Here is a 27,983-nt window from a genome sequence, read left to right as displayed (position 1 = left end):
GGAAGTGAGCGCGCGCCCGATGTGAACGGCACCGCGGGACGGAACTGACCGACGGGAACGGGACACCGATCATCTTATGTAAGTATACATGACAGCGGCTACCCGGGGGGGCAAAAAAAAAAAAAGTGAACTGCTTCTTTAATATAAATCAAATCTTCTCCCTGGAGAGAAAAGAAGATGCAAAATTATCCTGGGTTTAAACACTTTATAATCTTATATTTTACATACCACCCATATGCCCCCCCCCCCCGCCACCCCCACCTACCTGATTATTCCCAGGACATTCTAGAGAATCAAGAGGACGAGGACATCTATCACCTGGCTGCTGATCCTCCATCATGAGCGGCTGCTCCCCCCGGTACAGATCCTTGTGTCCTTCTACATACTCCCACTCCTCCATGGAGAAATAGACGGCCACATCCTGACACCTTATAGGAACCTGACACACACAATGATCACACAGTCATCCCCCCCAGCCTGCTGCCTCCTGGATTACTCTATCATCTCCCAGCATTCCCCAGTGTCACCTCTCCAGTCAGCAGCTCAGTCATCCTGTGGGTGAGTTCTAGGATCTTCTGCTCATGTATCAGTGATGGAGGCTCCGTGATGGGGCCCCGGGCCCTGCTCCGCCCTCCTGACTCCTGGGGGAAGGCCACACCCTCCCCCCATGTCTTCTTCACTATGGTGTAATCCTGGGGATGGAGAGAGACAATGAGGGGACTGAGCCCAGTATTCCTGCCTCCTCCTCACTACAAAGAGGAGATTGTCCCCCTGTATAGAGCTCTAGTGAGGAGGAGGAGGAGGAGACACATCTGGACTACTGGGGTCAGTGCTGGAGACCACCGCACCTACAAAGAGGAAACCAGATCCAGAACATAGAGCGGGGGAGGGAGGGACCAAAGAGCCCAGACAACAATGGTGGAAATCTAGAGAAGTTACCTCTCCGGTCAGCAGGCGGATGATCTCCAAGGTGACGTGTAATATTCTCTTACTGATCTCATTCCTATCCCTCTCCATCCTTGGGGGGTCATTCAGGAGAAGGAGCGTCTGGGGGAGAAGAGGAGACAACTGGAGCACAAGGAGGGGCTAGTCCTGCCGGGGCCTTTATGTCACAGCCAGGGGCCCCAAACCTTACAGGGGCCACAGCATATGTAACCTCCCTCCTCCTGTAAGCTTACCTTACTGCTGGGGTCACACTGATAGTAACACAATGTAACATCCCCCCTCCAGTAAGCTTACCTTACTGCTGGGGTCACACTGATAGTAACACAATGTAACACCCCTCCTCCTGTAAGCTTACCTTACTGCTGGGGGGGGGGGTCACACTGATAGTAACACAATGTAACATCCCTCCTCCTGTAAGCTTACCTTACTGCTGGGGGGTCACACACTGATAGTAACACAATGTAACATCCCTCCTCCTGTAAGCTTACCTTACTGCTGGGGGGTCACACACTGATAGTAACACAATGTAACACCCCTCCTCCTGTAAGCTTACCTTACTGCTGGGGGGTCACACTGATAGTAACACAATGTAACATCCCTCCTCCTGTAAGCTTACCTTACTGCTGGGGTCACACACTGATAGTAACACAATGTAACATCCCTCCTCCTGTAAGCTTACCTTACTGCTGGGGTCACACTGATAGTAACACAATGTAACATCCCTCCTCCTGTAAGCTTACCTTACTGCTGGGGTCACACTGATAGTAACACAATGTAACATCCCTCCTCCTGTAAGCTTACCTTACTGCTGGGGTCACACACTGATAGTAACACAATGTAACATCCCTTCTCCTGTAAGCTTACCTTACTACTGGAGGGGTCACACTGATAGTAACACAATGTAACACCCCTCCTCCTGTAAGCTTACCTTACTGCTGGGGGGGGGGGTCACACACTGATAGTAACACAATGTAACACCCCTCCTCCTGTAAGCTTACCTTACTGCTGGGGTCACACTGATAGTAACACAATGTAACATCCCTCCTCCTGTAAGCTTACCTTACTGCTGGGGGGGGGGTCACACACTGATAGTAACACAATGTAACATCCCTCCTCCTGTAAGCTTACCTTACTGCTAGGGGGTCACACACTGATAGTAACACAATGTAACATCCCTCCTCCTGTAAGCTTACCTTACTGCTGGGGTCACACACTGATAGTAACACAATGTAACACCCCTCCTCCTGTAAGCTTACCTTACTCCTGGGGTCACACTGATAGTAACACAATGTAACATCCCTCCTCCTGTAAGCTTACCTTACTGCTGGGGTCACACACTGATAGTAACACAATGTAACATCCCTCCTCCTGTAAGCTTACCTTACTGCTGGGGGGGTCACACTGATAGTAACACAATGTAACATCCCTCCTCCTGTAAGCTTACCTTACTGCTGGGGTCACACAGTGATAGTAACACAATGTAACATCCCTCCTCCTGTAAGCTTACCTTACTGCTGGGGTCACACTGATAGTAACACAATGTAACACCCCTCCTCCTGTAAGCTTACCTTACTGCTGGGGTCACACACTGATAGTAACACAATGTAACATCCCTCCTCCTGTAAGCTTACCTTACTGCTGGGGGGGTCACACACTGATAGTAACACAATGTAACACCCCTCCTCCTGTAAGCTTACCTTACTGCTGGGGTCACACACTGATAGTAACACAATGTAACATCCCTCCTCCTGTAAGCTTACCTTACTGCTGAGATCACACTGATAGTAACACAATGTAACACCCCTCCTCCTGTAAGCTTACCTTACTGCTGGGGGGGTCACACACTGATAGTAACACAATGTAACATCCCTCCTCCTGTAAGCTTACCTTACTGCTGGGGTCACACACTGATAGTAACACAATGTAACATCCCTCCTCCTGTAAGCTTACCTTACTGCTGGGGTCACACACTGATAGTAACACAATGTAACATCCCTCCTCCTGTAAGCTTACCTTACTGCTGGGGGGGGTCACACACTGATAGTAACACAATGTAACATCCCTCCTCCTGTAAGCTTACCTTACTGCTGGGGTCACACACTGATAGTAACACAATGTAACATCCCTCCTCCTGTAAGCTTACCTTACTGCTGGGGTCACACACTGATAGTAACACAATGTAACATCCCTCCTCCTGTAAGCTTACCTTACTGCTGGGGTCACACACTGATAGTAACACAATGTAACATCCCTCCTCCTGTAAGCTTACCTTACTGCTGGGGTCACACTGATAGTAACACAATGTAACATCCCTCCTCCTGTAAGCTTACCTTACTGCTGGGGTCACACTGATAGTAACACAATGTAACACCCCTCCTCCTGTAAGCTTACCTTACTGCTGGGGTCACACACTGATAGTAACACAATGTAACATCCCTCCTCCTGTAAGCTTACCTTACTGCTGGGGGGTCACACACTGATAGTAACACAATGTAACACCCCTTCTCCTGTAAGCTTACCTTACTGCTGGGGTCACACACTGAGGAGCAGAGATCTCCACACACAACACAACAGCAGTGACTGCCCGACCGGAGCTGCTCTGTATCTGGTAGATGCTGGAGATGTAGGACCTGTGATGATGTCACAATCATGTGACCAGTACATGTGGGGGCGGAGCTCAGCAGTGCAGGAGAGAAGAGATTGTGGTGAAGAACCTGTGATCATGTGACAGGAGTGGGCGGGGCTCAGCAGTCAGGTATATATACAGGAGGTCACACTCTCCACACGCTGCAGTTTCAGGAATAGTAAGTATGTATATAATATGTTTGTATAATATACTTTGTTTTTTGACGTGAAAACTTTAGGATCCCCCGGACACAGCATCATCAGTTGACGCGTTTTTGCAGTGGGTGAGGCGTGACATAAGACATGAGAGAATAGAGACAATGGGGGGAGATTTATCAAACTGGTGGAAAGCAGAATTGTCTCAGACGCCCCCGGCAACCAATCAGATTCCACCTTTCATTTTCCATAGAGTTTGTGAGGAATTTAGGGTGGAATCTGATTGGTTGCCGGGGGCAATTTAGACAATTGTACTTTACACCTGTTTGATAAATCTCTCTCAAAATGTATGGAGGGCGACGTCTTACACCCAGATAGGACTACAATTTACATGCACGCTATCAAGACCCTGATCCGCTGATAAAGGGGGCGCCATCGTGGTCATGGACAGGAGTGTCTACCTGACGGAAGCAGAAAGACAACTGCAGGACACTCAGGTATCGTTCTTTCATACACATGAATAGACCAGAGGACGGGTCTTGCAGCTGTATCCAATGATCTACCAAAACTCCATTTGTCTGCTAAGCAGGTGACTCTGTAATGGATTATTGGAACTTGTACTAACTAATAATTCTCTTTCATTCAACAACTGGATGTATATGGAAAAGAGGAGCTGCCATTCGTGTCAACGTCGCACTCAAGCATGGAGGTGTATTTCTCTCATTCTTGCGCTCTCTCTCTCTCCAGATGGACAAATGAGCTTCAGAATAAGTAGCATCAACTCCGAACCGCCCCCCCCCCCACTGAGGAACCCGTCAGGGCTGCCCCCTGCCCCCCCACTGAGGAACCCGTCAGTGGCTGCCCCCCCACTGAGGAACCCATCAGGGTAGCCCCCTGCCCCCCCACTGAGGAACCCGTCAGGGCTGCCCCCTGCCCCCCCACTGAGGAACCCGTCAGGGCTGCCCCCTGCCCCCCCACTGAGGAACCCGTCAGTGGCTGCCCCCCCACTGAGTAACCCGTCAGTGGCTGCCCCCTGCCCCCCACTGAGGAACCCGTCAGGGCTGCCTCTGCCCCCCCACTGAGGAACCCGTCAGGGCTGCCCCCTGCCCCCCCACTGAGGAACCCGTCAGTGGCTTCCCCCTGCCCCCCCACTGAGGAACCCGTCAGGGCTGCCTCCTGCCCCCCCACTGAGGAACCCGTCAGGGCTGCCCCCTGCCCCCCCACTGAGGAACCCGTCAGGGCTGCCTCCTGCCCCCCCACTGAGGAACCCGTCAGGGCTGCCCCCTGCCCCCCCACTGAGGAACCCGTCAGTGGCTGCCCCCTGCCCCCCCACTGAGGAACCCGTCAGTGGCTGCCCCCCCCACTGAGGAACCCGTCAGTGGCTGCCCCCCCACTGAGGAACCCGTCAGGGCTGCCCCCTGCCCCCCCACTGAGGAACCCGTCAGGGCTGCCTCCTGCCCCCCCACTGAGGAACCCGTCAGGGCTGCCCCCTGCCCCCCCACTGAGGAACTCGTCAGGGCTGCCCCCTGCCCCCCCACTGAGGAACCCGTCAGTGGCTGCCCCCTGCCCCCCACTGAGGAACCCGTCAGTGGCTGCCTCCTGCCCCCCCACTGAGGAACCCGTCAGGGCTGCCCCCTGTCCCCCCTCCTCTGTACACACAGACCCCATTACCAGAGTATCGGCATTTGCTGACGCTTTATTAGTGTCTGTTTACAACCCCCCCCCCCCCCCCCCCAAAGTCCTGCAGCGAGTGACACAGTCCCGGACTTTTTATTTCTTTTTCTTCTATTTTTTCCTTCCTTTTTTTTCTGTTCTACAGTCCCGGAGTGACCTGGTGACCAGGGCTGTGGAGTCGGTAACCTGCAGCTCCGACTCCTGAATTTTATCAGGACCGACTCCCGATTCTGACTCGGCCTCCTGCTCCTTGATAAATGGCCGGTCATATACCAGGGGAGATATCTATCACAGCGGCTCAGCAGCTTCTCCCTAATGTCCTACATGATCCTGGGGCGACTTCTGAGGGAATATATACTGTATATACAGCAGCTTCTCCCTAATGTCCTACATGATCCTGGGGCGACTTCTGAGGGAATATATACTGTATATACAGCAGCTTCTCCTATGTGTGCAGCCAGTCTCCAGCCTCCATGTCCTGAACTACTCACAACTAGACTAGAGGGAGCAGGGAGGCTTTTCCTGCTGACATCTTCTATGTTTCTAACTAAATATTCACCACAGAAACCCTGCTAACACTGCCAGATACCTGTAATATAAAGGTCAGCGATACTGATAGAGAGGGGTCACACATAGTGATGTTGAGGGTCACTGTGTGGGCAAGCAATAGCACACACACACACACAGCCTGCTGCAGCCATAGCACACCTAAATTTATACATACACACACACAGCCTGCTACAGCCATAGCACACATACACAGCCTGCTGCAGCCATAGCACACATACATTTATACATACACACACACAGCCTGCTGCAGCCATAGCATATACACATACACACAGCCTGCTGCAGCCATAGCATATACACACACATACACACACAGCCTGCTACAGCCATAGCACACATATACAGCCTGCTGCAGCCATAGCACACATACATTTATACATACACACACACACAGTCTGCTGCAGCCATAGCACACATACACACAGCATGCTGCAGCCATAGCATATATACACACAGCCTGCTACAGCCATAGCACACACACACACAGCCTGCTGCAGCCATAGCACACACACACACACACACACACACAGCCTGCTGCAGCCATAGCATATATACACACAGCCTGCTGCAGCCATAGCATATACACATACATACACACACAGCCTGCTACAGCCATAGCACTCATAAACACAGCCTGCTACAGCCATAGCACACACACACACAGCCTGCTGCAGCTATAGCATATATACACACAGCCTGCTGCAGCCATAGCATATACACATACATACACACACAGCCTGCTACAGCCATAGCACACATACACACAGCCTGATGCAGCCATAGCATATATACACACAGCCTGCTACAGCCATAGCACACACACACACACACACAGCCTGCTGCAGCCATAGCATATATACACACAGCCTGCTGCAGCCATAGCATACACACACAGCCTGCTGCAGCCATAGCATATATACACACAGCCTGCTACAGCCATAGCATATATACACACAGCCTGCTGCAGCCATAGCACACATACATTTATACATACACACACAGCCTGCTGCAGCCATAGCATATACACATACATACACACACAGCCTGCTGCAGCCATAGCACACATACACACAGCCTGCTGCAGCCATAGCATATAAACATACATACACACACAGCCTGCTGCAGCCATAGCACACATACATTTATACATACACACACACACACACACACACAGCCTGCTGCAGCCATAGCATACACACACAGCCTGCTGCAGCCATAGCATATATACACACAGCCTGCTGCAGCCATAGCATATACACACAGCCTGCTGCAGCCATAGCATATATACACACAGCCTGCTACAGCCATAGCATATATACACACAGCCTGCTGCAGCCATAGCATACACACACAGCCTGCTGCAGCCATAGCATATATACACACAGCCTGCTACAGCCATAGCATATATACACACAGTCTGCTGCAGCCATAGCACACATACATTTATACATACACACACAGCCTGCTGCAGCCATAGCATATACACATACATACACACACAGCCTGCTGCAGCCATAGCACACATACACACAGCCTGCTGCAGCCATAGCATATAAACATACATACACACACAGCCTGCTGCAGCCATAGCACACATACATTTATACATACACACACACACACACACACAGCCTGCTGCAGCCATAGCATACACACACAGCCTGCTGCAGCCATAGCATATATACACACACAGCCTGCTGCAGCCATAGCATATATACACACACAGCCTGCTGCAGCCATAGCATACACACACAGCCTGCTGCAGCCATAGCACACACACACACAGCCTGCTGCAGCCATAGCATATAAACATACATACACACACAGCCTGCTACAGCCATAGCACACACACAGCCTGCTGCAGCCATAGCATATATACACACAGCCTGCTACAGCCATAGCACACACACACACACACACACACACACACACAGCCTGCTGCAGCCATAGCACACACACACAGCCTGCTGCAGCCATAGCACACACATACATACATACATACACACAGCCTGCTGCAGCCATAGCACACATACATTTATACATACACACACACACAGCCTGCTGCAGCCATAGCATACACACACAGCCTGCTGCAGCCATAGCACACACATACATACATACATACACACACACAGCCTACTGCAGCCATAGCATACACACACAGCCTGCTGCAGCCATAGCATATATACACACAGCCTGCTGCAACCATAGCATATAACTCCAAAAAAGTCCTGCCACATACGTTTTATAGTGCAACATATAGATCAAGAAACAACAGAAGAGATTGCACAAATCGAATAGACAAATATAACAAAAATCTTTATTGGAAATTATAAATTAATAAAATTACACAGAGTATAGTATGGGATAAAACACAGAGGTCAAAACCAGGCTGAGAGGAAGATATCGGCGTGGTACGTGTACGTGAAAACCCAGTTATATTTAGTGGGTGAGATAATTATTATCACAACAGCACCATCTAGTGGTCACTAATGGTATGGAAGCTATAAGCCAAATACACAAACCCAGGGAGGTGCCTGAGAAAATCATAAGCTACAAAAAAATCACATTAAGGAGGAGGGGGGCTGTATGCAACCCCTCCACAGGCTAATCCCAATGGAAATATTGGTGAAAAACCAATCAGTGAAATCTGTACATTACATCCATAATGAACACAGAAAATACCACACTGAAAAATACCACAGTGACGTCGGGACGCTCCTACGTATGTAACAACGCGATAATACAGCGGAGACAGCCCCCAGACACGTCATATCCCTTTCTCCTCCTTTTTTAATCCCATCAGCACCTGGGAGAATAATCTCCTTCCTGCTGGGAACAGTCGCCATCTTGGCACGCCAGATTCACAAGCCTAAGCACTGCCAGTGTAAGTGATTCAGGTTACTCTGAACTAATTTTGGGTGTATACCAACAATGCATCTGTGTTCCTTATGTGTGTGTATATATATCTGTGGTAAATGAATTAAGTCCATTAGCTCCTGATGAAGTGAGCGAAACGTACGTCGGGCTTTTGTGCCAGGCGGGTGATTTCAGTGTGGTATTTTCTGTGTTCATTATGGATGTAATGTACAGATTTCACTGATTGGTTTTTCACCAATATTTCCATTGGGATTAGCCTGTGGAGGGGTTGCATACAGCCCCCCTCCTCCTTAATGTGATTTTTTGTAGCTTATGATTTTCTCAGGCACCTCCCTGGGTTTGTGTATTTGGCTTATAGCTTCCATACCATTAGTGACCACTAGATGGTGCTGTTGTGATAATAATTATCTCACCCACTAAATATAACTGGGTTTTCACGTACACGTACCACGCCGATATCTTCCTCTCAGCCATAGCATATACACACAGCCTGCTGCAGCCATAGCATATATACACACAGCCTGCTGCAGCCATAGCACACATACATTTATACATACACACACACAGCCTGCTGCAGCCATAGCATATACACATACACACAGCCTGCTGCAGCCATAGCATATACACATACACACAGCCTGCTGCAGCCATAGCATACACACACACAGCCTGCTGCAGCCATAGCACACACACAGCCTGCTGCAGCAATAGCACACACACACAGCCTGCTGCAGCCATAGCATACACACACACAGCCTGCTGCAGCCATAGCACACACACACACAGCCTGCTGCAGCAATAGCACACACACACAGCCTGCTGCAGCCATAGCACACACACACAGAGCCTGCTGCAGCCATAGCACACACACACACAGCCTGCTGCAGCCTTAGCACACACACAGCCTGCTGCAGCCATAGCATACATACACACCCACACAACCTGCTACAGCCATAGCGCACACACACACACAGCCTGCTGCAGCCTTAGCACACACACAGCCTGCTGCAGCCATAGCACACACGCAGCCTGCTGCATCCATAGCCCACACACACACACACAGCCTGCTGCAGCCATATCATACACACACAGCCTGCTGTAGCCATAGCACACACACACAGCCTGCTGCAGCCATAGCATACATACACACAGCCGGCCGCAGCCATAGCACACACACACACAGCCTGCTGCAGCCATATCATACAAACACACAGCCTGCTGCAGCCATAGCACACACACACAGCCTACTGCAGCCATAGTACACACCACACACATACACACAGCCTGCTGCAGCCATAGCGCGCGCGCGCGCACAAACACACATACACACACAGCTTGCTGCAGCCATAGCGCACACACACAGCCTACTGCAGCCATAGTACACACCACACACACAGCCTGCTGCATCCATAGCACACACACACACACACACACACAGCCTGCTGCAGCCATAGCACACACACACACACACACAGCCTGCTGCAGCCATAGCACACACACAGCCTGCTGCAGCCATAGCGCACACACACAGCCTGCTGCAGCCATAGCGCACACACAGCTGCAGCCATAGCGCACACACACACACAGGCTGCTGCAGCCATAGCACGTACACACACACACACAAACACACACAGCCTGCTGCAGCCATAGCACGTACACACACACACACAAACACACACAGCCTGCTGCAGCCATAGCACGTACACACACACACACAAACACACACACACACCCTGCTGCAGCCATAGAACACTGAAGAAAAACACACAATCTTCTCCCAGAGAGAAAACCCGGCACTGAGGACAGAGGTTACAGCTACACTACTTATGTCTCCTCCTCCTTCTCCTCTATATTACACAGGATATCTCCATATTACACTGCTGCTCATATACAGTCATCCAGCATCCAGGGAGAGAACAGCACAGATCTCCCCCAACACAATGGACTCTTCCAGCTCAGAAACAAACTGCCAAATAGTGACCAACAACCTCTCCCCGACCACCCTTATCTAATAGGGCCAGTGTCCTATTACTGATATATCCCCCGACCACCCTTATCTAATGGGGCCAGTGTCCTATTACTGATATATTCCCCGACCACCCTTATCTAATAGGGCCAGTGTCCTATTACTGATATATTCCCCGACCACCCTTATGTAATAGGGCCAGTGTCCTATTACTGATATATTCCCCGACCACTCTTATGTAATAGGGCCAGTGTCCTATTACTGATATATCTCCCGACCACCCTTATGTAATAGGGCCAGTCTCCTATTACTGATATATCCTCTGACCACCCTTATCTAATGGGGCCAGTGTCCTATTACTGATATATTCCCCGACCACCCTTATCTAATAGGGCCAGTGTCCTATTACTGATATATTCCCCGACCACTCTTATGTAATAGGGCCAGTCTCCTATTACTGATATATCCTCTGACCACCCTTATCTAATGGGGCCAGTGTCCTATTACTGATATATTCCCCGACCACCCTTATGTAATAGGGCCAGTGTCCTATTACTGATATATTCCCCGACCACTCTTATGTAATAGGGCCAGTGTCCTATTACGGATATATTCCCCGACCACCCTTATCTAATAGGGCCAGTGTCCTATTACTAATATATCCCCCGACCACCCTTATCTAATGGGGCCAGTGTCCTATTACTGATATATTCCCCGACCACCCTATTGTAATAGGGCCAGTGTCCTATTACTGATATATTCCCCGACCACCCTTATGTAATAGGGCCAGTGTCCTATTACTGATATTGTGAAGTTGACCATAAAGGGTTAATACTTTTGGAAAAACATTGTATTCCTTGAAATGCCTTCAGCTTTGGAACCGCTTCTAGCTGGACAAGACTAGTCTACGAGACATGCTGGAATGTTGGCAGCCCCCCCCCCCCCCAGAGGACACCACCCTGAACACACAAAAGAAGAAGATGATGTCCAATAAATAACCACTAACCAGCTCACTGCGCCGGACAGGATATAGCTAACCATTTATGGAATAACCAATCACAGTATTACATGTATACTCTTTGTGACTTGAAACTCCGCCTATAATGAAGGAACATATAATCAATGTGAAACTAAATAAAGGGTGGTATATACTCAAATCTCGGCTGAGAGAGAGGTTATACCAACTATCTGTTTCTGGTGTTATCTACTCATCGCTAGCACTCAGCTCTATTCAATTTGGACAGGCATAGTCACTTGGGAATAAGGTGGATGAAAGGGTAAAATTCACCTTATCAGTTGGAGGCACTGCTGAGATCAGTACTCAAGGGGACACTGAGCTCTAGAGACCGACCGCCTGCCACTCACCAGAGGAAACAGGACCGTCTGACATAGGAGACTGATCACCTCCATTGAAACATGGTAAGTCTACTGATTCTTTGAATCTGTGGCTTATCCGTGTGTCAGACTGTTCTGATTGAGGCTGGGGGTGCATGTGTTGATCTCTGGAGGTTACTGTACAGCCAGTAAGTGTCTTCGCTGTACTGTTCTAAGAACCTTTAGTATATATATATTGTATATACACAGCCGTAACCTACTGACTATAGCCTGTGACTGCTTGCAGTTTTCTTCCTCTGAAGTTGTGCGACTGTTTTTCCTTTTTCTTTTTGTTGTTGTGTATTGAGCTCGGTTTTTTGGTTGTCTAAAGTTTTTTTTTGCTGTGTTCGATATTTGGGCTCTGTATGGGCCCTTTACTGTGAAAAGTTCGCTAGTCGGACTGCACAGGGCATACACCTCCTGAGTGCGATCGCTAGATTAGCTACGGTCACGTCACGAGGAAAAGATTGACACAGGAGACGACCGGGCGTCCGGTGTTGTGATGCGGAAGTAGGGGGGGGTTTATTTTTTGCAGTCGCTCAGCTTCTGAGGGGGCTTACTGTACTCCAATCTCTGATGGGACGATTGTGACCGGATTTTAAACACTGTTGATTTTTATTTTTGCTGTATTTTTCCTGGGTGTCAGAAGCTTCCTGTACAGTTTGCGGGACCCTCTGGGTTGATAAATCGCACACAGGTTAGCGCACGGGATACGCCGGTATACACCTAGTGAGACAGCCGGAGATTAGCTCTAGTTGAATCACGTAGGAGAAGTCTGACACATGAGCGGCCTAGTTTTCGGATTTCACGAAAGCAGATAGGGAACCGGTCACATTCGCCCCAGACGGGAAGCAGAAACCCGTAGTGTGATGGAAAGCCTACGGTCCTTGTTAAAGCCAAAAGTTGGTCTGAAAAGGAATGGAAGCCCAGTCGAGCTGGTAAGCCCGGAGAGAAGGAAAACACTTGTTGCGAGTTAGAAGAGAATAGAAGTTGTAGTGTTTGTGGTAGTAATGTTATTGCATTGAGAAGATAACTGCAGGTATATAGGGGTATGCTGAACACTGCACTATACATGGTGTGTTAGATAAAAGATAGTTCAATGGATAAAACCAGGGGTGGATTGTGTACTATCTGTGTGTGGTTTTATCAGTTAAATGATTAGCACAGTGAGTCTCTATGTATAGTGTAGTATATAGTGTTGTATATAGGAACTTGAGGCAGTCATCATGGATTAAGTGTGAATTCCTTCAATTCACCATTGTTCTTGGCCTAATGTTTATGGAGACTCCTTATCTGAGCCGCCTGTCAGCTGGATGGTTTATAACTGTGTTTGTGAGACTCTTCACATTCTCCCCCAATGAGAACATGATGCTGATCTACACTTGCCCAAAGTACAGGGGGGGCTAAGGGCCTTGTTGGAGTGTTGGTCATCCTTAGTGTATAGATGCATGACACTCAGGGGACTATAGAAGCTGATACACACAAGCAGAGGGGGGGAAAGTGTTCATAATAAGTATATTATGTATGTGTATCAGACAAGGCTCGCAGGTGGGGGCCACCACCCTAAGATGGCGTCAATTACTGGACTTGTGGTGGAAAAAAAAAAGATTCTAACTCCCATCATGTCTGTTACAATGGTAGATCACATTCCCCCGCCTCTAGAGAACAAAGGTGTCTTTAGAAACAGCCCCTAAGATGACACCACCTATTACCACACCCTAAGCCAATGCCCCCCATATCCGGCTATTGCATCTGGTCTGGTGGCCATTTTAACTCCTGGCATTTCTCATCCACCCTCCCGAACATCCCTCCTACCAACCCCCATGCCCATACTGCTTAGTGTCACTGAGGGGGCGGACACAGGGCTCTCCCATAGAGATTACTTCAGCTAATGAATGCTATTACGTGATGGTTAGGAAAGTTAGACAAAGGTTTATGGACTGTCTGTAAGAGCGGGGTCTATAAGACCTATTAGTATATAAGATTGTTGTACGGAAGTGTCAGTAGGAGTCAGAGAGACATAGCAAGGTTTACTAGGAATGTCAGGAGGAAAGTGATAATTGGTAAAGATCAAGCGCAGAAGTTTTTCCCAGAGATATCGATCCTAATAAGTTCTAAGCAAATTGGTTTGTTTTTCCTACTGAGTTCTAAGTATTTTCCCAGTGTCTGCTTTTTCTTGTTCCCTTTTTCAATTCTGCTGTGAAGCTTCATTCTTCTCAGTTAGCTGGGGGGGAGACTGTGGGGGGGGGAGTGACCCTGCAGGGGTTACAGTCTGGTAAGATAAGAGCGCAGCATTTGTTGTCTTTTTCAAACCTTCAAGGTTACTTCACTGGGGAAAGGGTTAATATGAGGCTAGCCGAGTGTAACATGTTTTATTATTTTTATTTCTAGGGATAACAGGTTTGTGATGATTATAACAAACTATTATAATACACTAAGCCCATGAGGAAAAAGTTATTACTTACTAAAGGAAACTTTTAAGTTAGAGTCTGAGAGTTTATAGAGTAATTTACCTAAAACACCTTCATATTGTGAAGTGATTTTATTACTGTTTTCCAATGTTACGAAAGGTGTATAGTGTTATACTTGGCTATGTTATTATATACCTATATACAGGTGTATAGTGTTATACTTGGCTATGTTATTATATACAGGTGTATAGTTTTATACTTGGCTATGTTATTATATACCTATATACAGGTGTATAGTGTTATACTTGGCTATGTTATTATATACCTATATACAGGTGTATAGTGTTATACTTGGTTATGTTATTATTATATACAGGTGTATAGTGTTATACTTGGCTATGTTATTATATACCTATATACAGGTGTATAGTGTTATACTTGGCTATGTTATTATATACAGGTGTATAGTGTTATACTTGGCTATGTTATTATATACCTATATACAGGTGTATAGTGTTATACTTGGCTATGTTATTATATACCTATATACAGGTGTATAGTGTTATACTTGGCTATGTTATTATATACCTATATACAGGTGTATAGTGTTATACTTGGCTATGTTATTATATACCTATATACAGGTGTATAGTGTTATACTTGGCTATGTTATTATATACCTATATACAGGTGTATAGTGTTATACTTGGCTATGTTATTATATACCTATATACAGGTGTATAGTGTTATACTTGGCTATGTTATTATATACCTATATACAGGTGTATAGTTTTATACTTGGCTATGTTATTATATACCTATATACAGGTGTATAGTTTTATACTTGGCTATGTTATTATATACCTATAGGCCAAGTATGGAAACGGGGGGAAAGAGAGGAATTAATTAATTTGAAAAACTGCACAAACTTTATTGTGGACTAAAGATTTTTATTGTGTTTTTGTTATTTAATGTGAAAAAATGAAAATGTAATTGAAAGCCCAAATATTAATGAAAGTTTAAAAGTTTTCTTTATAGATTGTCCCAGACTTTACAAAGATGGATGACACAGGACGCAAGGATATATAGTGACCGCTATGCAGCGTGACGTTCCACTACAGAAACCGCTCCTGCCATAAGCTGGAGGTGAGGACAATCACTGAGACATGTAAGGTGGTTGGAGATAACTGTGCAGATGTCTATATGAAGCCCACCATTATGGGGTAATTGGCAAGTGAGAGATTTGTTTGGTCCCTGGGCTTACCAATAAAAAGCCCTGTTCAAAGAAGAAAAGCTGCCATAGAGCGGCTGACGCAACGTTCACGCAGACAAACCCTGATGCAAAAAAGGGTGATGGATGATGGATGAAGCTGGTGATGCTGTGGTTTCTGTGCTCTTCCCAAGGTAACAGCGTACAAAGCGTACAAGGGAATGGGGAGATGTTTCCAGTCTCTTCCTGAGGTAACCGTACATAGTATACAGGTGGAGGGGGAGATGTTTCCGGTCTCTTCCTGAGGTAACCGTACATAGTATACAGGTGGAGGGGGAGATGTTTCCGGTCTCTTCCTGAGGTAACCGTACATAGTGTACAGGTGGATGGGGAGATGTTTCCGGTCTCTTCCTGAGGTAACCGTACATAGTATACAGGTGGAGGGGGAGATGTTTCCGGTCTCTTCCTGAGGTAACCGTACATAGTATACAGGGGGAGGGGGAGATGTTTCCGGTCTCTTCCTGAGGTAACCGTACATAGTATACAGGTGGATGGGGAGATGTTTCCGGTCTCTTCCTGAGGTAACCGTACATAGTATACAGGTGGATGGGGAGATGTTTCCGGTCTCTTCCTGAGGTAACCGTACATAGTATACAGGTGGAGGGGAGATGTGGATCTGTTTGTTTTTAAGTCTTTTCCAGAGACAATCAGCGACAAGCTGTGAGACCAGCGGATGGAGAGGAGGTACAGGGTAAAGATGGCGTCCAATAACTATTTGCCGCCTGCCTTGTATCCCACTCTAAGTTATCTGACAAAACCAGCAGAAGGAAACCATGTGTAATGTGATGTAGTATCCTCACATTGGGCGGCCCAGGGGACAACAAATATAGCAGAGAGGGTTGTGTACGGCTGTATTATCTACACCTGTCATAACCTACTGTAAGTAACACCGTAAAGTGCCTGTCTGCATAGTCTGTCATCTTCCTGCCTGTTTCAGGGAATGTAAGTGGACGTCATCCACCTGCCACAGGTGGTCCATATAGGTATGTCCTTACAGGTGGCCTATATAGATGTGTCCTTACAGGGGGCCTATATAGGTATGTCCTTACAGGTGGCCTATATAGGTATGTCCTTACAGGTGGCCTATATAGGTGTGTCCTTACAGGTGGCCTATATAGGTGTGTCCTTACAGGTGGTCCATATAGGTGTGTCCTTACAGGTGGCCTATATAGGTGTGTCCTTACAGGTGGCCTATATAGGTGTGTCCTTACAGGTGGCCTATATAGGTGTGTCCTTACAGGTGGCCTATATAGGTGTGTCCTTACAGGTGGTCTATATAGGTATGTCCTTGTCTGTACTGGTGTCTTCTTTACAGGTCAGCCAAAGCTATGGGAGACGACAAAGCCAATGTCTGAGGTGATACTAGTGGCCTATATATAACTGAGGCCAAGAGTCCAAGTGTCTAAAGAGGCCTGTCAGTCAGTCAGAAGATAGGTTTAAGGTTCAAGGATCCGTATCAATGTTATTAACCATTACAAAAGTATAATGTGATATATGATTTTCATTATAAGAGAAGGTTTTTCAAACCTTGAATGATTTTATAGCTTATACTTTGTTTTTATTCCTAAAGTGGTTATTTTATGTGTAATATGTGATGATCTCAGCGACACAAGAGACAATTCAATAAGATCCAAATATTATATTGGTAGTAAGCGCCCAGTTACTTCATATCAATTCAATCTGTGCCCACATCTGCTCATTCCTTCATGCTCCCTGCAGTCTGTCAGCCCTTTGTCCCGTTTTTTCCATTCCTGCTATAATGTGTCTGCACTCACACTGCTGTATATAAAGGTTTCTGTCACTGTCCTCCTGCACAGCTCTATGATTCTCACTTACTGGTATTTACACACTGCTGCTGTTTTCAGGTTTATGCATTTACTATACATCATACTTCACATGCTGATTTCTAGATTGTACAGTAACTTATAATGGGACATATGTAATGAGACTATAACGGAATCCCATACTAAAGATTACGAAGCTTCACTGATTGGTTCTTATAAGTGAATCTAGTGGTTACATAGTAGGTCACATTTTAGAGATTTTATTGCATTTATCTGTTGTGCTGTATTTGGTTTATGTATCAATCAATTTATTTTGCTTTTGCCATGAGATGAGATTTGCTCACATCTAAACTTTCCCTTTTCAAAAACTTTTTAAAGTTAGTTATTGTGACTTTCCTATACCCACATGATGGCGAAGTGGTAGAGTCCTTGTGAAAGAGTCAAGATTAGGGACAAGTCTTCGGGACAGGAGATAAGACAATAAGGTTTGGTTAATTTGATAAAATCCGGAGAGGTATTCAATATATATATATATATATATATATATATATATATATATATATATATATATGTATATTGGTTTGGGTATTGATAATAGCTTTGATTTGGTGTAACTAAGCTGTATAATAATGTATACTGTACACCCAACGTGCACATATCCACTTCTTTTTAGTCTTACACATTCTATTCCTTCTAATAGGTAGAAACAGTTTTTCTATGTTTCAAGCATCTGCTTCTATTTTAATAAAAAGTATATTTCCTTGTGTTGTTTCTGGCCTTTCCCCAACTTATCTCCCTTGTTCGTGTTCAGTTTTTATTAACACGCTTTCCCTTTCTCTACTGGTTAAACGTACAGTTAGCTTTATCTACCACCTGGTTACAGCGATGACCCATTCTAAGAGTGTCAGATCCTTTACTTTTCAGACACAGAACTGCCAAGATGACACATTGTTTGGACACTTATCTAGTAAAGTTCTCCATGTCACAGACACTTCCAGGCACAACAACCCCCTGATATCTATCCATGAGCCAACCACTAACACCAACAGGATATTAAGTCCAATTCTTATTAACTTCTCCATAAACTCTTTACTATAAGAACTGTATCCAAGGCTGGAGGTAAATAAGGGGATGAAACTAACTTGATGGTTATAGATATTTTTCCAGGAGAAAGAACCACGCGCCTTCAAGGAACATCCGGATGTTAAAGAAGTAACTCCAACTATGTATGCCGAGTTCCAGTCTATGAAGATTCCAAAGAAGCCAACAAACAAAGAAGAGCACTTGCCCACCTTGAAGACTACGGTGCACTACCAAGACTCAAATTAAGGGCATAGGGATAACTAGTAAGAATATTTGAGGGTACTGAGAAGTCCAGGTACAAAGGGGGGTTACTCATTAGGAGGAACTCGTCTCAAACTAGTGAAGTCTCCTATACTCCCTTCCCGCTCAGAGGCCTCGGATATTCATAGGACCTTAGGGAACCTTCAGGGATAGTTAGATTACAATGTTTTTAGGGGGGCCTGTGAAGGTGACCATGAAGGGTTAATACTTTTGGAAAAACATTGTATTCCTTGAAATGCCTTCAGCTTTGGAACCGCTTCTATCTGGACAAGACTGGTCTACGAGACATGCTGGAATGTTGGCAGCCCCCCTGAGACGATACCACCCTGAACACACAAAAGAAGAAGATGATGTCTAATAAATAACCACTAACCAGCTCACTGCGCCGGACAGGATATAGCTAACCATTTATGGAATAACCAATCACAGTATTACATGTATACTCTTTGTGACTTGAAACTCCGCCTATAATGAAGGAACATATAATCAATGTGAAACTAAATAAAGGGTAGTATATACTCAAATCTCGGCTGAGAGAGAGGTTATACCAACTATCTGTGTCTGGTGTTTTCTCCTCGTCGCTAGCACTCAGCTCTATTCAATTTGGACAGGCATAGTCACTTGGGAATAAGGTGGATGAAAGGGTAAAATTCACCTTATCAGTTGTTATGTCCCAGGTGCCTTGGGGTTTATTTTCCAATCCCCCCCCCCTTCCTTTGTCCCTGCTCCCCACTCCCAACCCTCCCTGACCGATCTCCGGGCCTCCCCTTTCCCTCCCTGACCTGTTTACAATGGGGTTTGTTACCAGTTGTTGCTGTTGATTGCAGTCTCAATGGTTCGTGCTGCTGTGGCGGAGATCCTCTCCTCCATGGCCTTCTACCTCTCTCTCTTTTCCTGAGTGGGCGGTTCTGTCCCACACGCACTCAGGTGCTCTCTCTTCTTTTCTTCCCTGCCCTCTCTGGGTAGTTTTCTCTTTGACTCTTCCCTGTTTCTTACCTGTATTTTGGTCTGCTTCAGGCCGCACTAGCCCCCCTCCTCCCCTCTCTGCCCCTACGCTTGTTCTTTTTTTTTTCTGTTGCCCTTTTGTCTCTCGTTTTGCCTATCCCTCCTCTCATTGTCCAGATCTACACTCCCCCTCCCACTCTTTCTTTTGTGGTGTATGTACCTGTGGTCATAGCCTAAACATGTCCACCTCAATCCAAAAAGACTTCCTCTTGGGCACTTTAAATGTGAAGGGACTCGGGAATCCCGGTAAGAGATCTATACTGCTCAATTTTTTGAAAGCTCAACATGTACAGGTCGCTTTTCTCCAGGAGACACACATGAAAGCTAATGCTCTATATGCTCTCTCCAATAGATGGTTTCCCTTCGCCTACCATAGCTTTACAGATGATTTCAAAGCGAGAGGCGTTAGCATCCTGCTGTCCCTTTCTCTCCCTGGGAATTCGTGGACTCCCGATGTGATGAGGAAGGTAGGCTCTTAATGGTGAAAGGCAAGATCGCCACCTCTATTTACACACTGGTGGTAGCGTACCTCCCCAACACAGGACAAGCCATGACTCTGAAACGCTTTTTGGAGTTGGTAAAGGACTTTGAGGAGGGAGTGGTGGTGCTGACCTTAATGTAGCCCTAGACCCAAAAGGTAGACACTTCCTCAGGCCACTCACATTTGCCCTCCACATTAGTGCGCAGAATTAACACTCTCCTACATGAATACCAATACATAGATACATGGCGCACGTTACACCGAAGTGACAAAGACTTCTCTTTTTATTCCCCTGTTAGGGACATGTACTCTAGACTTGATTATCTCCTCCTCAAACACAGAGATCTCCACCTCCTCACGGCAGCCCGAATAGGCTCCATTACCTTCTCCGACCATGCCATGGTCACTATAACACTCTCCTTGCCCGCTCCTATGCCCCGCCAATGGCAGTGGAGGTTAAATTCCTCTCTCCTAACTGATGTGGTAGTACAAGCAGACCTGAAAAGGTCGCTCACTGTCTACTTCGCCATAAACTCCTCAGAAGAAATGTCTCCGGGGACTCTGTGGGAGGCCCACAAATGCGTGGCTAGAGGTGTGTTAAAACAGCACGGCTCAAGGCTTAAAAAGGAGCATGCTTCTAAGACCCTAAAACTACTGGAGTGGAGTGGAGCAGTTGGAGGTCCTCCACAAACAGAGTCCCTCGGAAGACAACAGAGTATCGCTTCTTAGGACGCACCTCGTCAAATCCTCCAAAGCCAAGCTAGCCAAATGTAGGCGTCATTTTTATGATACAGGCCCCACCGAAGAAGCCTACACCTCACCCGCTATTGCAGACGCGTTCATGAGATTTTACTCGAAGTTGTATTCGGTAGACACAGATAACCCTTCCGCACTTGAGGTCACATTTCGGGACAAAATACGCTCCTATATATCACACTCGGGAATGCCGTCCCTGTCTGCTGAGGATGCGGAGACTTTGGAGGCACCCATCTCGGAGGGGGAACTCCAGTCTGCGAATAAACACACACAGTCTGGGAAAGCTCCTGGGCCTGACGGGTTTAGTTTGGCATACTACAAGACGTTCCAGGAAACTCTCACTCCACACTTTCTGTCTGCTTTCAACTCAATCTCTCAGGGGGCCTCCCTGACGCTGGATGCCACGCGAGCCTACATAGCGGTGGTGCCCAAGCCGGGTAAGGACAGCGCATTTTGCGCAAATTACAGGCCGATCTCCTTGTTGAATGTCAATCTCAAACTATTTGCCAAGATCTTAGCTACACGCCTGTCCTCCCTATTAGAAACCATAGTGCACCCTGACCAAGCAGGCTTTATGCCTGGTAGGGAGGCATGGGATAACACCATGAAGGCCATTAACCTGATCCATAAGTCAAACCTCTTGGAATCCCCTCTCATGCTACTTTCCACAGACGCTGAGAAGGCATTCGATCGGGTTAATTGGACCTTCATGGTGGAAACCCTGTCATTTCTTGGCATCGGTCCGTCCTTCCTGGCTTGGGTTTCTTCGCTCTACTCTAACCCGAGTGCACAAGTCAGAACTAATGGCATCCTCTCTGAGAGTTTCCGAATTCATAATGGCAAGCGGCAGGGTGCCCTCTATCCCCCCTCATCTTCATTCTCACCCTGGAGCCTTTCTTGTGCTATGTCAGAGCAAACCAGAACATCTCGGGGGTAAGGGTGCACGGTTCTCATTACAAGATAGCAGCTTACGCCGACAACTTGTTGTTCTTCATTTTAAATCCCTCCGTAGCCCTTCCCAATTTAATGGCGGAATTCTCAAAATTTGCCAAACTCTCTAATTTTAAAATAAATTTTTCTAAGTCGGAGGCTTTGAACATTACCTTACCAGACGTAGTAGCAACGCAGGTACGCTCCTCCTTTAGCTTCTCGTGGGCTCCCAACACTATTAAATACCTAGGAATTCATCTCGCGGCAGACCTCAATACCCTGTACCAACGAAATTATCTCCCTCTTTTGAACGCCATTGAATCTGACTGCGCTAGATGGACAAAGTGCCTGCACACATGGTTTGGCCGTTGTGCCACACTCAAAATGAATGTACTGCCCAGACTTCTGTTCCTCCATCAATGCCTTCCCATCCGCATACCAGTTGCGTTTTTTTCGATCTTGGTCGTCCATACAAACTCGTTTCATATGGGGAGACAAACCGGCACGTATAAGAAAATCTTTCCTTACACGCCCTAAAGACTGCGGGGGGGGGGGGGGGGGGCCTCCCGGACGTCCGGAAATATTACCTAGCCACGCACCTTTCGCACATTGTTGACTGGTGCAGAAACAGCGGCAGGAAACCCTGGGTTACAATCGAACAGTCGTACACGGGCACCCCGCTGAGTGGGATTGCATGGCTATCAGGAGATAAACTCAGTGAGGTCAAGTACCACCCTACCATAGGACCAACGTTGGCGGCATGTTCGGTTAAGGTACTAAGACAATACTGCGTCCCAGGCACCTCGAGGATGACACCTATCCTAGGACACCCTGACTTCAGCCCCAGTATTTAGGGAATGGATAGTGACAGGTACATTTAGAGCACAGCACTATCAGGGACAAAACGTGGTTCTCTACAGATCAACTTCAGACCATGACAGATCCGTGTCCTCTTGGGACGTGGAGAGTGGCGCAACTGCGACACTATCTTGTATCACTGCCCCCCCTGCTCATTTTGACAAACCCCTTACTGACTTAGAGAGGATGTGCACAGATAAAGACCCACTGAGACACACCCTCTCTCTGACTTACAAACTTCTCCTCGCTTTGCCCGAAGAACCGCCACCCACATTCATGTTAAAATGGGAATCAGATTTGGGGATCACCCTCACGGATGCTCAAAGGAGCAAGATCTTCTCTCTGACGCATGGGTCCTCTCTCAGCTCCAAATTCCAAGAAGCCGGATATAAGATCCTTTCCCGCTGGTATAGAGTTCCCGCTAAATTGCATGAACTCATACCCCAGGTAGACCCTGTCTGCTGGAGATGTGAACAGGAGGAGGGGACATTTCTACATGTGTTTTGGGAGTGTACGCTGCTTCACCACTTCTGGTCGGAGGTGACAAAAGTGATCAAACAGGTAACAGGCCTCACCGTTCAGATGGGCCCGGCCCTCTTCCTTCTTCACCACAGCGAGATTACCCAGAAGGCGTATAGACCATCTTTACTCAGTTTCCTGGTGATGGCGGCAAGGTCATGCATTCCCCTTTGTTGGAAACAACGTTTGCCCCCTACTATCCCGCTGAGGATCGCTAAAGTGAATGATCTAATGCATATGGAGGACCTCACCTCTGAACTACATTCCTTCAACAAAAGATTTCACACCACCTGGTATCCCTGGATGACCTTCCAAGAGTCAGACGCCTACAAAGATCTGCTGAGAGCCGACAGTGTCACTCTCTGAATTCTGCTTTCTTTCTCTCTGGGCGATACATAGCCACAGACTGGTGGCGACACAGGTACATGCACCACTCCCCCTCCCCCCTCTTGCCCATCTCCCAGCCCTAACCCCCTGTCCCTATTGTCAGTCCCCTCCCCCCTCGCTCCACCTTTTCTTAACTATTTCTTATTACTATTCTGCTTCCCTACTTCTCTCGGTAAGGTGAAAATGTCGGATGGGTCTTGCACCCCCTCTAGATGGTGAACTCCACAAACTGTGACATGCAATGTATGTTATTGAATCTATGTTTATTTTGTCCACGCTTTGTGATAGGTTACGATTTTATGTCACGGTTGTATGTATCTTTGGCAGGGTACCGCAATGATCTGTCTGACAAATGTTGGAGGAATAAAGAATTTAAAAAAAAAAAACAAAAAAACAAAAAAAAACAGACGACTCCGACTCCGCACAGCAGAGTGACCCGGTGACACAACTGCGGAGTGACATTTCCTGTCTCGGCCAGAGATGTCAGCAGAGAGCACCGTGTCAGACTGAAGATAAAACATCTTCTTCAGGACATACAGCAGCTGATAAGTATGGGAAGACTGGAGATTTTTTAATAAAAGTAAATTACAAGTCTATATAGATCTGCTGCGGGTAGGTGTCTCAGATGGGCCGCCCAGTAGTAACGTACAATATCTGGGACTGCCAGCCCCCTTGCAATTTGCTTTTCTACATGACAGATTTGGGAACACGGTGCCTCTGGGAGGCCAAAATCAAGGTAAGTATTTTTTTCTGTATCCTCCTGAGCTCCTGTATGGGAATACGCACCGGCAATGTCCCAGAATGGTAAGGAAGTTCTGAGAGAAGAGCCGCGACCCTCCCTAGGAGAGAGATATGGTGGGCCGACCGTATGACCAGCAGGCTCTAAGCTCTTAAAATAGATTGGGGAGATTGCCAGCAGCCCCTGTGTCTTCTCAGTCTGCGGATGGGGAACTACACTCTAGGTTGATGGACTCATTTTTTGGTCATGTTTGCCCTGCTCCCCCGCCCCATGAACCTTTACACTTCAGTAGTAAACATTTCCCACATTCTGATTGTGAACATGGCTTCTCTCCTGTGTGACTTCTCTCCTATGTATAACAGTATGGGATTTCTGTAGAAAACATTTCCCACATTCTGATCGTGAATACGGCTTCTTTCCTGTGTGTAACAATATGGAATTTCTTTAGAAAACATTTCCCACATTCTGATCGTGAACATGGCTTCTCTCCTGTGTGTAACAATATGGGATTTCTGTAGAAAACATTTCCCACATTCTGATCGTGAACACTGCTTCTCTCCTGTGTGTAACAATATGGGATTTCTGTAGAAAACATTTCTCACATTTTGATTGTGAACATGGCTTCTCTCCTGTGTGGCTTCTCTCCTATGTGTAACAGTATGGGATTTCTGTAGAAAACATTTCCCACATTCTGATCGTGAACACTGCTTCTCTCCTGTGTGTAACAATGAGATTTCTGTAGAAAACATTTCCCACATTCTGATTGTGAACACTGCTTCTCTCCTGTGTGTAACAATGAGATTTCTGTAGAAAACATTTCGCACATTCTGATTGTGAACACGGCTTCTCTCTTGTGCTATTACAAATTTATAACACATTTTACAATTATAACATAAGACATATTTGATCGGCGCTTGGGTGCTGCTGCCGGGTTAGGGCTGAGGGTGCGCGCTCCCGATGCCGTATGGAAACCCCATGAGGGAAGTGCCCTTAGTTCCTGGGCACATTACATACCCTGCTGCACGTGCGTCTTGTCTCATGACAAATCCAGCTCTGCTGCCCAGATACAAAGCCAAGCATCCTGCAAGACTGCTCCACTTCTTCACTATTCTACATAGATAGAGGCTCCTGCTGAAGGACAGGTGGATCTGTCATGGCTGAGGCATCCCTCCATGGCCACCTTCAGGCAGATCTCCCAGGCTGCTGCTGACTGGTGTACAGCCTGGCCAATGGCGAGGTTGGGCGACTCCTTGGTGAGTCAGGGGCAGCACATCTCATTCCCAGAATGCAGTTGTGTGGAGGTGACGCAGCGGGGAGGCAGCTACCTTCCCCTCTCCATGTCCAGCTGTGTGAACTCTCTCATGTCTAACAAGTGCTCCTTTACTAATAAAACATTTCCCACATTCAGAACATGGATATGGCTTTTCTCCTGTGTGAGTTCTCTGATGATCAGTTAATTTGCCTTTAGTAAGGAAACATTTCCCACACTCTGAACATGAATACGGTTTGTCTCCTGTGTGACTTATCTCATGTCTATCAAGCTGTGATTTTCGTATAAAACATTTCCCACATTCTGGACATGAATGTGGCTTCTCTCCTGAGTGAATTCTCTCGTGTCTAACAAGAGCTGTTTTATCACTAAAGGTTTTCCCACATTCTAAACATAAATATGGCTTCTCTCCTGTGTGGCATCGCTCATGTGTAACAAGATGTGATTTCTTGGCAAAACATTTCCCACATTCTGTGCATGAAAAAGGTTTCTCTCCAGTGTGAGTTCTGTAATGTTGATTAAGATTTGAGTTATTTGCAAAGCATTTTCCACATTGTGAACATGAATACGGCTTTTCTCCTGTGTGACTTCTTCTATGTTTAACCAGATCTGATTGACTTGTAAAACATTTTCCACATTCTGAACATGAAAACGCCTGGTCTCCTGTGTGAATTCTTTCATGTTTAACCAAGTCTGATCTACTTGTAAAACATCTTCCACATTCTGAACACGGATACGGCTTCTCTCCTGTGTGACTTCTTTCATGTTTCACCAAGTCTGATTTATTTGTAAAACATCTTCCACATCCTGCACATGAATATGGCTTCTCCCCTGTGTGAATTCGCTCATGTATAACAAGCTGGGATTTAATCGAGAAACATTTCCCACATTCCAAACATGAATACGGTTTCTCTCCTGTGTGACTTCTCCTGTGTGTTAAAAGACTGGAGTTTTTTGTAAATTCTTTTCCACATTCATCACATATAAACCTTTTCCCTCCTCTTTGACCGGTCCCTGTGGTCGCGGTGTGTGAGCGGTCAGGAGAAGGTTCCTCATGGTCAGGAGGATTATATGATAGATCTGTAGTGTGACGTCCTGGATGTACAGTAAGGGGGAGGAGGGCTTCTCCTGACGAGCGCTGCTCCGCACCGCCACGTTCTTCTTTATAATTCAGCAGTAACACAATGTTCTCAGCGTTTTTATCGGGATTTCCTGTGAGGGTTGAATATAAATATTTTATTATAAACCACAACAGAGAGAGAATTATAAGACTGTTAATAGCTCCGTCCTCTGCCCACACGTTTAGTATCAATTATATCACCACATTACGGTACATGACACAGGAGGAACCACCGCATTACGGTACATGACACAGGAGGAACCGCCGCATTACGGTACATGACTGAAGAGGAACCGCCGCATTACGGTACATGACACAGGAGGAACCGCCGCATTACGGTACATGACTGAAGAGGAACCGCCGCATTACGGTACATGACACAGGAGGAACCGCCGCATTACGGTACATGACACAGGAGGAACCGCCGCATTACGGTACATGACACAGGAGGAACCGCCGCATTACGGTACATGACACAGGAGGAACCGCTGCATTACGGTACATGACACAGGAGGAACCTCCGCATTACGGTACATGACACAGGAGGAACCGCCGCATTACGGTACATGACACATTACGGTACATGACCACTGTATACATTATAAATGAGACCCTCAATGGCAGCTGCAGTACCCCAGAGGCACCACTACACGGTGCAGCTGCCAGTTCTCTACACAATCCTCCATACCTGGTATAGCAGCTCCCGGCGCCTCCTTCACCTCACTCATACACGGGGGATCGCCCCTCATCCTCTCTTCTTCTGCTTCATCCTCCACTTTAATAATGGTAAGACCTTCCCACTAACGTAACATAATAACAAGAATTATTTATATAGCGCCAACATATTCCGCAGCAGTGAATAATGCTGGAGGTACAAAGAGAGACAAGAGCCGACATGACATGTAACCAGATGAGAGAC

The 27,983-nt window shown here is 46.8% G+C and overlaps 2 protein-coding genes across 7 annotated transcripts in view; both read right to left on the bottom strand.

Moving 5' to 3' along the window:
* The window catches only part of LOC138797150 (oocyte zinc finger protein XlCOF22-like), a 483,239-nt gene that overhangs the window by 325,138 nt on the left and 130,118 nt on the right, over positions 1-27,983 (bottom strand). For 5 of the 6 annotated variants that reach the window (XM_069976960.1, XM_069976961.1, XM_069976958.1 and 2 more), the window contains 2 exons: positions 27,753-27,864; positions 24,203-27,156 (listed from right to left, as the gene is read on the bottom strand). In XM_069976960.1, coding sequence (XP_069833061.1) covers positions 25,949-27,156; positions 27,753-27,864 — 1,320 coding nt within the window. In that variant the 3' untranslated portion in view covers positions 24,203-25,948. Of the gene's footprint in view, positions 1-24,202; positions 27,157-27,752; positions 27,865-27,983 lie in introns of those variants that run through there. The other variant, XR_011363895.1, reaches the window with a different exon arrangement.
* On the bottom strand, positions 149-3,530 carry LOC138797118 (gastrula zinc finger protein XlCGF66.1-like). The gene is made up of 5 exons (XM_069976918.1): positions 3,465-3,530; positions 940-1,047; positions 528-692; positions 266-439; positions 149-190 (listed from the first exon to the last, which is right to left on the bottom strand). Exons 2-5 carry the CDS (start codon positions 1,015-1,017, stop codon positions 149-151), a joined length of 459 nt encoding a protein of 152 aa, XP_069833019.1. The 5' UTR covers positions 1,018-1,047; positions 3,465-3,530.

This window comes from Dendropsophus ebraccatus, chromosome 7, assembly GCF_027789765.1.
Source record: "Dendropsophus ebraccatus isolate aDenEbr1 chromosome 7, aDenEbr1.pat, whole genome shotgun sequence".
Taxonomy (NCBI): domain Eukaryota; kingdom Metazoa; phylum Chordata; class Amphibia; order Anura; family Hylidae; genus Dendropsophus; species Dendropsophus ebraccatus.
This window is presented reverse-complemented; position numbering and strand designations above follow the sequence as displayed.